Here is a 15149-nt window from a genome sequence, read left to right on the forward strand (position 1 = left end):
TTCTGGAGTTTTTATTTATATACAATATTTTATGTACAAAAAATTACAAATCTACCCATCGGTGATTTCTAAAAGCAATTGCAAATAGTCTACAACATTTGTCCTTTTCACAGTGCTGATTATATTCCACACACCTGTGCCACAATTGAAAAGGAAAAAGAAAAGAGTTTTCTCAAGTGTCTACTGGATGAACACACACAAAAAATAGAAAACAGAGTCATGTTACAACAGAGCTCTGTTCTAGTGACCCACCTAACACTGACAGCCTTTAAACTGGCGGACAACACAAGTTAAATTGTTTACAGAAACTACTGAAAAAAAATTATAATCTCTGACCTGATTGTAAACAAAGTTCAACACATGACTGGTTTAAGCAGATTCCAAAAGTTAACCTCTATTACTGAAAATGCCCAATGCTCCACTGCTACAATGGTGCGCATATGCTTTATATACAGGACGCTTATGAAGTCAATTGACCTATTCACACAGCTGTAGCATGAAAACTGCATAGCAATTAAATTAATAACCACGGGCACAGGTCCCCTGTAACCCCATTCCAATGGCTCCAAACTTCATTGCTACAAGATCCACTGTCTTCCAGACACAGCTGTTCAAAAAAGCTAAATAACTTTGTCTTACAGCAAGACAGCTCTGTGATAAAACCATTTTAGTCACACAAAATGAAATAACCAAGATGGAAATTAAAAAATATATATTTTAATGAACTGCTTTCACAGAAATGATATTAACTTATACACTGATGCAAAAAAAGATGTTGGTCAACCACCTTTTAGAACACCGGTACAGACGAACGAGACAAACGAAACATCCATCTCCACGAGGAAGGTGAGCTCATGGCAGGTCTGGCTCCTTACAGGTCCATAAGAAAGCGCTGCACCTGCTTGAGGTACTCCGGCCTCAGGTAGTCCTGCAGCTCCCTCTTCGTCACCCACACGTGGCTGCCGTTCCGAGCTGCAGGCAGGCTGCCGCTGGACAGCAGCGCTTTGAAGAAGAACACCTTGGCGCCCACACAGCTCTCAGTTCGCATGGGCTTAGGGAATTTGTACTTGTAAACTCCACAGGGAGCGTTGCCCAGGAAGGTCACCTTGATGTCGCTGCCTGCAATCAAGGACCTGATGTGTTAGGCTTGGTTTGAGGAAAACACATACAACTTTGCAAGCACCTGTGAACGTGTCTGTTCATGTTTTCTCTCCCCGCTATAGCAGAACCGCCCAAATCTGAATGTTGTCCATGTATCAGCTGGGTTTTGCTCCTCCTGAACTCCATTAAATGGGATCTTTATTTGGGTTTTAAGCAGTTTTCAATTTCGCGTGAACTATAAAACTGTATAATTTGCTCATCTATTTTGCAACTTTTATGATCTAAATTGGAAATCACTGGTCCTGTTCTGCTTTACACCTACTCAATAGGGATTTGCCTATTGCAAACAAACTCTTACTGATGAAGCCCCTGAACTGTAGCAGGATGAAAAGGCCAACGAGGGCATGTGCACACACCCCTGTGGTAAACATATCTGTTAGCAACATTTGTCACCTGACAGGCTGTACAGGAGAGCTGGAACCCACTGGGGGAGAGGTGCACCTCTCAGCTACAGCCTAGGCACCTGGCACAGCACCGCTGTGTGCTGGGTTATGGATATGTGGGTCTACACAGCCCCCCCAGCCAGACAACACTGAGCTTCATAGGAAACCCAGTCAGCTGGCTGATGAAACAGCCCTGGATCAAACAGGAGCTGTACTGACATCATTCAATTTTTAATTACATTTCATTTAAAACGAATTTATCATTCACTTTAAAGGCTTCAAGTACTCAGCACCACAAATGGTACAAAAAGGTCTAGCTAAACAAATTAAGATTTAAAGGAACTGCAATCCAAAATACAGCAGCACCATCACCTGGAGCTGTAAGTGAATTTTCTTCAGAATCTAAAGTAAATCTTTCAACATAAATATCAGAAAATCCTGACCACACATTCAAAGCGCAGGTAAGAAGTTACCGGCCACGTTTGGATGACGTAAGGAAAGCTGTCAGGGTTCACTGGGCCATTATGGTCAAACCACAGGGTTTAAGCGTTAAAGAAATCTGCTGTGTTGTGGGGGCGCGGTACCTGGTCGGCTGGCGAGGGCTCGCTCCGCTGTCTGCCGGAGGTTCTCACCCTGCTCCCACGGCGCCTGCGGCAGCATCCACAGCTCCTCGCTGCCCACGCGCTCCTGCACCAGGAGCACCAGGGTGTCGTCCAGGCAGCGGTGCAGAGAGCTCCTGTCGTTCTTCCGGTCTGTCTCTGCAACACAGGCTGTGTCAGTGCCCGCCGTCGCAAACCAGACGCACGCACTCTGAAGAGCAGCTCTCGGTTGATGACACACATGACCAGGGCTGCTTGAACCTTTTAAAGGACATTATCCTGTTCCCATTCTGTCAGGTTCTGGAGACCAGGGCACTCACTTTCCAGAAACCACTGCATGCAACGGGGCTGCGTCCTCCAGCCTGCTGTCTTAATTATTTCTCAGAGCTGCACCTTCCACAAACACTGATGAGATAGAGGTGTCTGTAATCGGTCCTCCCTCAGGCGATGTTACACACAACACCTGAGGACTAGACGCCGCACTGCACCGACTGGAAGCAGGAGTACCGCAGGCGAACACAACACGTTTCATGACTTCACTCTCACAACTTGTCAAGATGTGAATAATTATGAGGTCAATGCTCAGACACATTACACAATTTGTGATATGCAATAACAACTTTTATTTTCATTACTGAGTTATCTGCTCTCAAATAGTGCGTGAATTATTAGCTGTCTAATAGTGCTTGCAAGATGCATGTTATTTAACTATGGGAACTGCGACACAAACCCAACACAAATAAAAGAAAACACCTACACTGTGAGCTTGGCTTTGTAAAATCTTTAGGGATTAAACCCAACTGGTTACCCATGACCTGGTACTCCAAGCACAGTCACAGGATTCTATTACCTCTTTCTAGGGCACTGCTCTGCACACTGTCAACTAATAAAGTACCTCAACCTATTCTTCCCACAGGGCAGCGCCTGACTGATAATGTCACCATTGACACTAGAAAAGAGAAACAGACCTGTGATCCTGGAGGCCGGTTCAAACTGCCTCAGCTTCTGGTCCCAGGAGTCCTCCAGGTCCTGTACCGTGACAATGTCCTGCTCACTGCTCTCCTCCTCGTCCGAGTCATAGTCCTCCGCCTGCTTGCGGCTCATGCGCTCTGCATCCTCCAGCAGCCGCAGCTCGTGGTCCGACAGCAGACTCCTCTCCAGCTCCACCTGCGCAGGCACACGGCTCAGTCACCTTCACGGCTTCATGGCTGTCTTGCCAGAACCTCAAGCGGTTCGGTGTCAGTATCGGGAGCTTTTTATTCCAAACCAGCAACCTCATTCCCAGCTGGTCTGCACAGTCCGATAGGAGCTTGAGTAACCAGAGATTGACGGAAGTACAGAGACAAGCCACACTCCACCAGTAAAAGAGTGGATCAGAGATGGTGTGGTAGGCTGGAGGTGCAGGCACACCTGCTGTTAAAGCCTTTTCCTGCCAGTATGGGACTCTGACCACATTACAATGTGGAATGGTGGCTGTTTGCTCTGTAATATCGATCTCTATCCCTAGAAATCCTGGTCCTAGAAATGACCTGGTGCAGCAAACTTTATAGGTATCCAGTGAGTCATCAATTTCTAAAGACATAGAGGAACCTAAAAACCTAACGCGATTAAATAAGTAGATGATTTATTTTTTAACAGATTTTGTTTTCTGTGAGAACTTATAATGCAGTTTAAGTGGGGAGCATTCAGATGTCACACCTGAAGAAGGCTCCACAGCCGAAATGTTTGTCTTCTTTTCTTTTCAGCATAGAATAAACCTTTACTTGTTCCTTTGCAAATGATAAAGTATACACCCCCTTAAAGACCAGAGAACATTCAATAACTGAGCAATAGACTTGCTGCAATGATCAATAATGTGCAAGCATGCCCAGCCCTTAGAAAGCCTTTTGGGATTTCAAGTTACCTGTAAAGGCTTTGCAGAACATGGATCCCACATTACAGGGACTGAGAACCCCACAAAATCTTGCTTCTTTTTTTACTTTTCGGTGTATAAATAATTATTTAGTCAGACATGTTGACTGTTTAGAATAGACGACAGGGAAATATTGAAAAAAATACAAAGCAAAGACTTGGAATCACTAATGGAAAACAAGATTTAAGATTTCATTTTAGGAATTGTTTAATATACACATGACATTGGTAGTTCAGGTGGGTAGCTGCATCAGCAGCATGTGATATCTGAAGAAGGCTCCACGGCCGAAACGTTGTTTTCTTTCTTCTCTTTTCAGCAGGGTATAAACCTATTACTTGTTTCTTATATGATATAGGGCTGTACAACTCCCAAAGCTAGTCTATTCTCAGTAAGGATATAGTGCATTTTAGTAAATATACATAGACATATAGAACACGTTCAAAAAGTACTACTCGAATAAAAACTGAATACCACTGATAAAAAAATGAAGTTTTTCAGACTTGAAGCCACCTATAATTAAGCTCCACTTAATTTTTGCCTCTTAATACTTTTTTAAATTTACTTTTAGTACTTTGGAAAGGTTCAACCAACAGCTCAGCTGGGTACAGAGACCCACAACAGGGAGGAAGTACTGAGCGTGAACTAAGAACTCTTTTAGCCCTTATTACTTTCTTATTTAATATCCTTTCCTTTGAATTTGTCTCACCTGATGCGTAAGCTCTGCGAACCTCTGTTCTATCGGGCTCCGCTCCTGAGAGATAACAGCCGGTCTTTGCAGACAGACGGCACCCAGCAAACGCCAAGCAGACTCACTGCTTCTCACGGCCTCGCTAGGTTTTTGAGATCTCACCGGGATTCCGAAATGAAACTGACGACACTCGGCCTTCTGGACAAACGAGGAGGGAATCCGTGCTAAGATCCTCTGCAAAGGACGGACCAGCACCTTGCCTATGGGAGCCGCCATCTTGACGCTGCTTTTGTCCCACAATTCCCTGCGAAGACAGCGGCGGAAGTGGGATCTTTCAAATGAATCATGACGTGGGGGGAGATGTGGGTCCAAGGAGGAAAAAAAAATGAATTCACATGATCTTTTACAAACAATTCATAATAAATGTTAAAAAAATTATACAACAAAGATGATTAATTTTTTATTAACTTTCTGAAAATATTGCCTTAATATGGTCATATTTATGTGGAATCAATTAAACGTCTCCCCTATTAGTATTCAGATATGTCATAATTTCACCCCTTAACCTTGGCAAGAAAAACACATGGCCGTCCCCTCTATAGTTTTGTAGGTGACAGTAGTGCGGTGCTTATGAGGTGACTGAGCGGAGGTGATTTAAATCTTAGCTCTGCTTTAATACGCTGTTCTAGATATGTATAATTTTAGCAGCAAGCTCTGCGCGGTGGCAGGAGCCGCTTGCCAGCGGATCGCGGCGTCACTCAACCCAGGAAGCAGAGCAGTGTAAGTACGGCACTGAGCAGGGAGACCCGCGGCGTTTAAACTAATGAGCGATACTTCTCACTCAGCATTGCCTAGAGGTGAGATGCGTCGAGCTCAGAAGCAAGGTGTCAGTAACGCATGGTACTTGACCTGGTAATTAAAATTCCAGTCTTAGGTAAGCAAATTGAATCTTGTATTGCCCAACACTGGCATCGTATTATAACCACCAAGCTACAGAAATTCGATATATATATATATCCGATCAACGAAGTTAAAATACTGGTCTGTAGTTTATCGAATGCAGCCGTGTGAGCGTGCGTGACCCTGCTTCTCTCACCTGCGTGTTGTTCGTGTCTTCCTGCAGCAGTGCCGGCGTGAGCCGCGCTCTCGCCTCCAGCGCGGTCAGACTCCAGGAGGCCGCCGAGACCAGCGCATCCCCGCAGACCTCGGGGGAGTTCAGGTGGGCGGAGAAAGGAGAAGCGGGTTCTCCGTGCTGTCATCCGTCTTCTCCGAGCACAAGCTAGTTTGCATTGTTTGGAAAAAATCTTATAGTGTGTAGGCTGTACACCAGTTGGTGAACTAAAACACTTAACTACTCCATAGTTCAAACAGGGCAGAGGAGTAAACTTAGTAATGTGTAATGTGTCAAAGAAGCAGGAGACTGACTTCCTCACCTTCCCTGTCAGCAATCCTTAAATCGTACTGAGAACGGTTGGAAAGCTGTTATCCTCATCCTGCTAGGCGCGTGATTGTATTGTAATATGGATGCCACATCCTGCTCACATTGTTCTTCATGTGCTGAACATGACTATTCATTGGGGAAGTGGTTCCTAATATTGTGGCCGTTCAGTGTAAGGGGGCAGAGAGGGCTTTTCTTTAGCTTAAGGACTTGTCAGGACCACAGCGTAATGCACATCGTCTGCTCAGTAGATTGTGATCTGCAGTTTATTTTTAAATTCTCAGTCACGGTCAGTAAGAGACTTTAAGTCGGTTGATGTTTTTGAAAAAATAACTTCAAACTTGCTTTTAAACAAGTGCTTATCTTTGTTTCAATTTTGTACTTTCGACAGGAATATTTAAATTTATAGGTGTATACTTATCTTCTCATCATCAAGTGCTGTACAGAGATGTTGCTGAGGAATCGCGCAGTCGTGTAGTGTAGTGACAGCCTCTTAGTGAAATACAAAACAACACCATTGATGTCTGTGTTTTTACCTTAGTCTCGCATGAAAGCAGATAAAAAGCAATCCTGCTCAGGCAACCCCCGCACAGAATGAGAAGGGTATTGGTGCACTGTCTGTGAAGCATGATGAAACTAGGCCCTCCTGTGTCTGCTGTGATATCTCCCATCTGCATGTCAGCTGTCAGTTCAGGTGCCATGAATCATCTCTGTGTGATTGCTCATACTGACAGTGCACAACATCAATAATCCCCTTGCCTTGCTTTCCACAGTGTCTGTCCTCCACTCCCTGGGCAGGACGGCCCGTTGAGATGGGGAGGAAAGAAGTTTGAGGAGCTGCCCATCGCACACATCAAAGCCACCTACAACAAGTGAGGCTGCGCTCCTCCCGCAAGTAGCAGAACAGTGTGTGAGCATTAACACTCTGCCACAAGTAAAGCAGAGACTTGCAGCCATCATGTGACTTAAAAACACCCTCAGACACTGTGGCTCTCCAAGGCAGGAGCTGTGAGCACCGAGTTGGAGACGCTAATGAACATACGAAGGGTTATTTTACAAACGACCCTTCTAACCCAATTTATAGTTGGTAGCCTGGTGAGCATATCGCTGGAAGATGGGGGGAACTTGAGGAAGCCCACATAAGCACAAGCTGACCTTGTTCTGGGCACGAATGGTTTCCTGTAAACAAACGAGCAGCCAGAGTGGTTTTCTCTCTAACCTCTCTGTCATACAAATAAACAAAAGCACAAAAATATTCACAGCATGACAGTTTCTTCTTTTTTTTTTTGGCAAACCAAACAAAGCAGCCTGCAGTCAGAACAATGAGGGGATGAGATGGAAAGCAAACACCCAGTCTTGTGGGTGTACAAGACAGGTTTTAGTATTGTCTGAACCTGACTTGTAGTGTTGTCTAAAAGGTATCCCAGTCCAGAAACAAAAGTGAACCACCGAGACTCTGTCCACCCTGTGTCCTGCTGATCACTGCTAAAATTCTCTGAATCTCCAGCTCCCTGAAGTGTGCTGTGGCTCACTCTCGGCTTCAGTGACATCACTTCAGATCAAACAGTTGAATGTGACCTTTCCTTGTACATACTCAGTGTAAGTGTACAGCCTGTTTGTAGTTAAGTATGTCTTTGGGAGTTTGCTGAAATGGATGTCCCCCCCCCCAACAGCACGCACATCCAGGTCACAGGCCACCAAGGCCAGTACACGGTCCGGACGTCCTGTGGCACGGAGGGTTTCCGAAATGTCAAGAAGGGGACGCCCATCGCGGCTCAGACTGCTGGGATATCGGCTGCAGCGGTAAGGCAGGGACGTCTCCAGTGAGGCCGAGGGCTCAGCTGGCCGAATCCTGGTCTTGCTTGCTGTGAGGGTTATTAATCACCTAACTTTATTTCTGAAGCCAAGGTGCTGTCGTGGTCCTCACTTCCTTCGGTTTTCACACCAGCTGAACACATAACCAGCCGCTTAACTGCACGCTTCATTTAGCTAATATATTTTCTCAATTAGACCTTATGAACTATATTTCAGTTCAGTAAACAGGCAGTGGTTTCAAGTTATCTGTTTTTTTTAAGTTACTTAAAATCATACACTTCTCAGACGCTGAAAAAAAAGCTAATAAGGTGTCATTTGAATAAGTTATGAGTTTGATTACGATTTCAATTTACTGAGAGATGAGTCGGAACCAAAAAATAGCAATTTCAAATACAATCCAGAACCAGCTCAGAAAAACCTTCTGTTCCGTAACAAATAATGAAATTCTGTGACTCTGTACAAGGCACTGCAGTTCAGAGATTGGTTAAAGACACTGGTCAAAGAGTTAACGTCCACATCAGGAGATTGAAACTTAGTTACTTGAGGGACTAGTGTCTTGTGGTCATTGGTCCACCTGAACTCTTTTACATTCTTTAATTATGATCATAATTGTTATAGTTGTGACCAGGCTTAGAGATGTTTTTCAGGCATCTGGTACTTTCAGTGAATTCAATTTAATCAATTCTGTAAGATCTTCAGAAAAATCTTACATATGGCTAAGAAGGTTGGTTATGGTTAAGGTTGATTATTTTCTTGACTATTCAGTTTGAAACCAAAACCAGAAAATACCAGGACTGAGATTGATACCCGTGGTCTAAATGGTCTGAGATATTTTATTCATTAAAAGTGGATTAGTTGCAGGCTTAATTTATTCCTCTATTGTCTCTAAGGTAGTACAGGTCTTGTCCAGCAGGTGGAAGCATGTGCTCACTCTTGTCATTTCCCACAATCCATGTCAATGAATGAATTGTTTTCCCTTTTTTTAAGCAGCCTTAAGGGTTTCACAGCTTCTGCTTAATACATGTGCCAGTGATATTTAAAGTGTAACCCTGTTTATTTGCCCAAGACATAAATAGTTATTATTATTGACAGCCCTACACTTTTAACAATAATTTGATTATAACGCCCTGACTTGCACATGGTGCCTCCTGCCCCAAGCTGTCAATACCAATATCTTCCAGTGACCAATCTTTTCATGGCCATTGTTATTTTCAAATCATTGTTTAGGCAATCAGAATTACTTAGGGAAACCATGCTAAATGTTTCGTTCTTACCATGATCTGGAAACGCTAACTGTGAGCTCTCCTCTACAGTCTCTCAGTCACTCACACAGAGGAGAACCGCTCTGTTTTGCAGCTAGTGTCGATGAACACAGGCAGCTGCTGAATTCTTCTTTGTGTGCTGTGTGGATGTGAGGAGGGCCGTTCACTCTCAGCCTGTTTAATATGATTTTTTCCCCCGGAGGTGGTTTGGGGTTTTTGTCACTGTGTTGTTGAGCCCTGTTTTCTGCTGTGCCAGTGTCTGTCTGTTACAAATGTAACACAATTTTTCCTGCTATATGAAGTGTTAGTGCTTTGTGACTTGCCAGCTATTCCAAATTGATGTGACTCTTTTCCTGTTCCAGAAATTAATTTACAACCCCACCATAACGTAGATCTTCTAAAAAACAGGGATTATTTGACAATGGAGTCATTTTTTGTCATGTCTGTACAGATCTGTCTCTTATTCTTTCTGCACAGGACACAAGATGTATCTCACACAAATTTTGAATGTGGCGTACAGTTCAAACCGAACTGTATGGATGCTGTTTTGGTGTCGTTGTGCGCTTTATGTCAAGAACCAAAATGTCCAGATAAAGAAACAGAAAGGGAAGCACTCTCTCTTTTTGAAACGACAAGGTGTGAATGAGTGGGAGTGAAATGTGCTCTTGCTCACTAATGCTGTGGTAAAATATTGAGATTTCTGAGCATAAAGTTTGCAGACAAGAGGAAGCAATTTGTCCCATCTATCACTCTTGCACGTTAGAAGACAAACGGCTCTGAGGACCTCATACAGCCGCCTCCGGAAAATAGCCCGTGTGAAGCAGTGCCTCCTGAGCTGGTGTTAAACGCCCGTCCTGGTCACCTCCAAATGTGACCCTGGTTCATGTGTCTGTGGGGATTCTGAGAAAGTCTGTTGACACAAGTTGACTGTGTCAGGGCTTTTAGGAATTGAATCCGGACCCTTTATAGTGTTCTGTATTCAAGGTTTCAGTTGTTGTGGTCTGTGAGAATGGGACATTTTTTTAAGCTTAGGAGTGTATCTGGACTGACTCCAGAGCAGCAGTTTACATTTTTCTATCAACTGTACATTAAGCAAAACAAAAAGGAACAGGCAAAATTAAAATATTTTGTTTTTCTTATGCCCTTAAAAAAATACTTAACAAGTTCCTAGCCTAGATGAGCAAAGCGCACAAAGCCACTGTTGTGTTATTGTCAGAGTCTCCTTCCTGACCAGTTCTGTCCTGTATTCCTGTATTCCTCGCACATCGCAGCCTTCAGGCACAACCTGCCCCTGTGTTGTCGCACTGCTGTCCACAGACACTGACTGCTCCTCTTCCCTCCTGCAGAAGGCGCGAGCTAAAGGAGTGGCGTTTGTGCGGGTGGTTGTGAAGGGTCTGGGACCGGGGCGCATGGTGAGTATCCCCGGGCTGGGGCCGCGTGCCTCATGAGGCATTGCAGGGACTTCGCCTTAATGTAGGAGCTCTGACTCACAGAGGAGAGAGAGAGGCGCGCCAAGCCAAGCTTAAATGACTCCGCCGTGCTCTTGGGCAGCCAGGCCTAACGCTTCTCATTTTATCTTGTATTATTTGTGGAACTGCTGCCGTTTAATCTGGGAACAGATCATCACCCCACACACACACCCATCATAACTACATGCGGCAGCCCACACTAATCACCTGCAGGCTGCAGACATAATGACCTTGTCTTGATTTTAAGACATGTTCAGATACAGGATGGTGATGATGTATTTTTATTTTGTTATTCTTCACTCGCTGGTTCTATCAAAGACATGTCTGTCTTGGCAGGTGAGTTCTTAATGAGGGAAATGATGCAAATGTCATGAACACCTACATTCTGTATTTTATTATATGCTCATTAGAAAATCATGTTACTCACAGGTATAATTTAATATGGATGCTTTAAAGAAAGTGTGTTTAATCCCTTTCTTAACCTGAAAATAACACTCTGGTTTGTATTAACTGCTGTTTAGGTTTTTGGTTCCAATTGCAAACATTAATGTAAATAACACGGAAGGCTTTCACGCCTCGCAAATGGAATATGAGGATGTTATGTTTTTGACTTCTACAAACAGACCAGCTGAGTGACCAGGGAGTCCATTCGGGAATGAGATTGTTCCCAGGCCAAGCGCCGACCCCGCTGTGGATATCTGATTCACTCGTATATCCGGCAGATGGGAGGAGAAACTGTTTTCGTTTTAAGTGACTCTGCAGCAGCATTTATTAATGCATAATTCACCCCCTCTTTCCTGCAAGTCTGTTATGGATAAAAGTCTGCTAAATGACTAATTAATAAAGACCCTGAGTCTGAAACAAGAGGCCCCCAGTCCTTTCTGACTGGGGACACCTCTCAAGCCATAGCTTTCAATAGTCCACCCCTCCAGCTTTTAAACACGAAGACAACAGTCAGTCTGTGTTCATTATATTCCATTCATCATTTGTACAATACCGATAGGATGATTTTTTTTCTACGTGCAATTTTCTGCCTCCAAATGAACAACACCTATTTTCCAAAATGGTTAAGCAGGAATGGTGGAGAGAAGTGAAATTGTCTTGGATCACAGCTTTACACATTTACATTTGCTTCGGGAAACGGGGCGAGTAAATTGCTCCTGGATCGCTGTCAGTGCCGTGCTGCAGGATACCATACTCCTCCATAAATGTAATTAGAACATTCTCATGAACGACAGCCAAACTGATTACAGATCGAGCGTTTCAGTGCTCGTCTCGAGGGTCAGTTCCTCCACATCTTTTCTGGGAGCATCTCTGAGGACTTAAATACTCAGGTGTGTTGTCTGCAGCAGTCTGAAACAGGACAATGGGTGTTTGCTTTTAAATTGAAATTAATGATAACACCAGCTTGCATACGGCTCGGTCTGTGAGCGACAGGAAAACAGTCCTGGTCCACGGTCACATTTACACACTTCTGGATTTCATGATCAAGAAGCAATCTGGAAGGCAGTGGTCTGAAGCCAGAGCTCACCTAGAATATAGGGGGTTTCTGCTTCCTTCCCATTTCTTCTGGTCTTTTAGATGGCTTATCTAATAAAAAACCCATTCTGAATGTAAACTGGGACCTAAAACTGCCAGTCACTGTGAACAGATAAAATCACTATATTAGCCCTATACAATTTCTTGCATTAGGAATTCATCTTTTTGCATACCCCAGCTTGCTCTCCATGAGACACAGACACACAGACAGGGAGAGAGGCCTTGGTCAGAGCGCAGGGTCAGCCACTGTACAGCTCCCCTGGAGCAGTTGGGGTTAAGGGCCTTGCTCAGGGGCCCAGTGGAGTAGGGTTCCTCTGCCAGCCACAGGATTTGAACCAGCAACCTTTCAGCCACAGGCGCAGATCCTTAGCCACAGAGCCACCACTCCGCCCCATTTAGATCTTAATCCTAAATGGTCATTTGTCTTGAACCTGCATTAGGCACTCAGAAAGCACTCATAAGCCTGTTTATTTCTGTAGAATAAACATCTCTGAAGTAAAAGCTAGTGTAATAATGCAGCAGTTCAACTAAGCTAAAACAGTTGGTTTCAAAGTTAATGAAATGTGTTTTATTGATGAGAACACATACTTATCTCAAATATGTTTGATCGCAACTTAAAAGTAACCCCTGGAATCAGAGTTTTGTGTTTAAAAAGATGTGGGTATGCAGACATAAAGAGAATGTTTGATATTACATGCTCCTTTTCTCATTGAAAATGTAAATCTGCCTACTTTTGTTTTGAGTTCTGAGCATAACCATTCCTAACAATAACTGGCATTAAAATGCAGCTTAAAAGTGTTTCCAAAAGAAAAATGGACAAGTGCCATTTTAAGAAAAATCAGGGACCCGTTTGTATACTTGCATCTAAAGATATTTTCATCTTCAAGTGAAATATCTTTGCGGTATTGTAATTATAATTTATTTTAAAAATCTTGTGGACTTTCCAAAATGGAATCAGCTGACCAGTACAGACTGGATTTTGAAATACACACAGTACTACTACTTTATAAACTGCAGAATGTTCTAAGAATACTATATGTAACTATAAAGTGACAAAATAATTATCTTCAGGGCAGAAGTTTACACACCAATCTGCTTTACCTTTGTGGTGGAGAAACTGATATGATCTGTGTACAGTGCACAGAGCCTGCTGACAACCTCATTCCTTATACTACACCTACAGCAAATACTCTAAGGCTGAAACCACATTAGAGCCGTATCTCCCTAATAATAACACGTCAGTACTAGAATGTGAATCCTGTTAGTTTCCTTTTTGAAAGTGAAATAAGATAACCTTAGAAATGGCTGCTAGTGCTGGATCAGTTAATCTATGTCTACCAGGAGCAGCAGTTAGTTTATTCCCTTTCCCTGCCCTGTTTCTGTGTCTGAACCGACTGGGTCTTGCTGAACTGCACAGATAAGTGACAGAGGAGCCTCGTCTTCAGTCTGGTAAGACTTTCATTCTGCAATCGCGCTGCATGGCTCTGTGCTCATCTGGTTACGACTGGCTCTGATCCCTCCCACAGGCGGGGGAGCTGTATGCGGGTTGTCTTGACTGGTGGCTGTTGTGAATGTCTCACCCTGGTACTTATCGGAAACTGTGTGGTTGTATTCAGTGTTGTTGTGAAATGGATTGGCAAGGCGATGCTTTGAGTGTCCCTGGTGTACAAATCGCTATTGTAAGGATGTACTTGTCTACCCACTGGCTTGTCCGGGATTTGCAAGCAACTAGAGTTAGAAGCGAGAGCTGCACTCTTCCTCCAGCGGATGCCTATCTCGGCTGTTTGCGCTGTGGACCCGCAGTGATAACTGTGGGCTCTGGTCTGAGGGGTGCAGTAGTGAGCCGAGTTGTGTAGCATTTGCCTAAGCAGAAATTGAATCGTTAGACTGAAGAATAATTTGCAGTTCCAGATTTAAATTATACCGTTGTAGGGTGGTGTTACTGATGACTTGCTATATTTTAGGTTGCCTACTTTCAGTGGTCAAGGTGATCGTTCTTTTATCTGTTTTTCAGTCAGCCATCAAAGGGTTAACGATGGGCGGGCTGGAGGTCGTGTCCATCACAGACAACACCCCCGTCCCCCACAACGGCTGCCGCCCACGCAAGGCGCGGAGGATGTGAGGCCGGACCCCGCCAGCCGCCTGAACGCATAAACTGGGGTTCTCTTGATTTAAGATCCTTCTTCTCTGGACTGTGAAAAGCATGCTGATGATTAGATTAGTACACAAACCTGTCAAGCATTCTCTCACGCCAGTGTGTCAGTTCACAGGAGAATAAACCAAATTCCAGTTAGCTTCGGGGAAGAGCAGAGCGCTCCCGTGGCAGAGCGGCGAGCTCCGTTTCTGGTTTCGAGAGCTGCGGGTGTTTGTGTGCAAGCCCACAGCAGGTGCTGGGTATGGAAGCCTTGCTACCTTATTGTGAATAAATCTGCAGGGACAGACATGTGAAACTGGTTTTCTGCTTCATCAGTCTGATTTTTACAAGATCTTGTAGCTCATGAGACCTGAAATGGATAAGCTGCTGTCCGTCCGGATTTATTTTCCCAGCATTTCCATGTGACAGAGTGATCACTCACCTGAGAGAGACATTTTTATGGATTTGTCCTGTCAAATCCCCAGTCATTCATGCCTGTTGGATGTCAGGTTTGGGATTGCGGATTGCGGTTATACGTGCAGTGTTCTAGGGAAAAGAATTCAGCTGGATGTGACCAAGGGAGTGGGGGGGATCACGGTGTCCCCCACTGCTTCCCAGAGCAGGATTCCCAGACTCCCCAGGAATAAAATGAATTTTGAAAGGCTGGATGTATTTCACAGCACTTCTCACTTAAATTCCAAGACATGCCTTTTCATGTTTTCTGTACTCCAGTTGTCAAAGCCCTATAG

The 15149-nt window shown here is 44.1% G+C and overlaps 2 protein-coding genes across 6 annotated transcripts; one reads left to right on the forward strand and one right to left on the reverse strand.

The window, feature by feature from the left end:
* Positions 1-698: 698 nt before the first annotated feature.
* On the reverse strand, positions 699-5912 carry mrpl46 (mitochondrial ribosomal protein L46). Of its 2 annotated transcripts, none has more exons than XM_088921136.1 (5): positions 5840-5912; positions 4762-5074; positions 3112-3310; positions 2129-2302; positions 699-1119 (listed from the first exon to the last, which is right to left on the reverse strand). In XM_088921136.1, the coding sequence occupies exons 2-5, from the start codon at positions 5017-5019 to the stop codon at positions 872-874; spliced, it is 879 nt and encodes a 292-aa protein (XP_088777262.1). In that variant the 5' UTR covers positions 5020-5074; positions 5840-5912; the 3' UTR covers positions 699-871. The 2 variants fall into 2 exon arrangements, with proteins under 2 accessions (XP_088777262.1, XP_088777263.1); XM_088921137.1 differs by having other exon boundaries at positions 4762-5047; positions 5840-5885.
* Positions 5300-14716, forward strand: mrps11 (mitochondrial ribosomal protein S11). 4 transcript variants are annotated; one of them, XM_088921141.1, is made up of 6 exons: positions 5300-5523; positions 5870-5962; positions 6955-7053; positions 7855-7984; positions 10605-10670; positions 14281-14716. In XM_088921141.1, exons 1-6 carry the CDS (start codon positions 5435-5437, stop codon positions 14386-14388), a joined length of 585 nt encoding a protein of 194 aa, XP_088777267.1. In that variant the 5' UTR covers positions 5300-5434; the 3' UTR covers positions 14389-14716. The 4 variants fall into 4 exon arrangements, with proteins under 4 accessions (XP_088777267.1, XP_088777266.1, XP_088777264.1 ...); XM_088921140.1 differs by having other exon boundaries at positions 5301-5523; positions 5867-5962; XM_088921138.1 differs by having other exon boundaries at positions 5302-5523; positions 5867-5962; positions 10530-10670.
* The last annotated feature ends 433 nt before the right edge of the window (positions 14717-15149 follow it).

The sequence above is a fragment of the Atractosteus spatula genome, chromosome 7 (assembly GCF_055471065.1).
Source record: "Atractosteus spatula isolate fAtrSpa1 chromosome 7, fAtrSpa1.hap1, whole genome shotgun sequence".
In the NCBI taxonomy this organism is placed as follows: Eukaryota; Metazoa; Chordata; class Actinopteri; order Semionotiformes; family Lepisosteidae; genus Atractosteus; species Atractosteus spatula.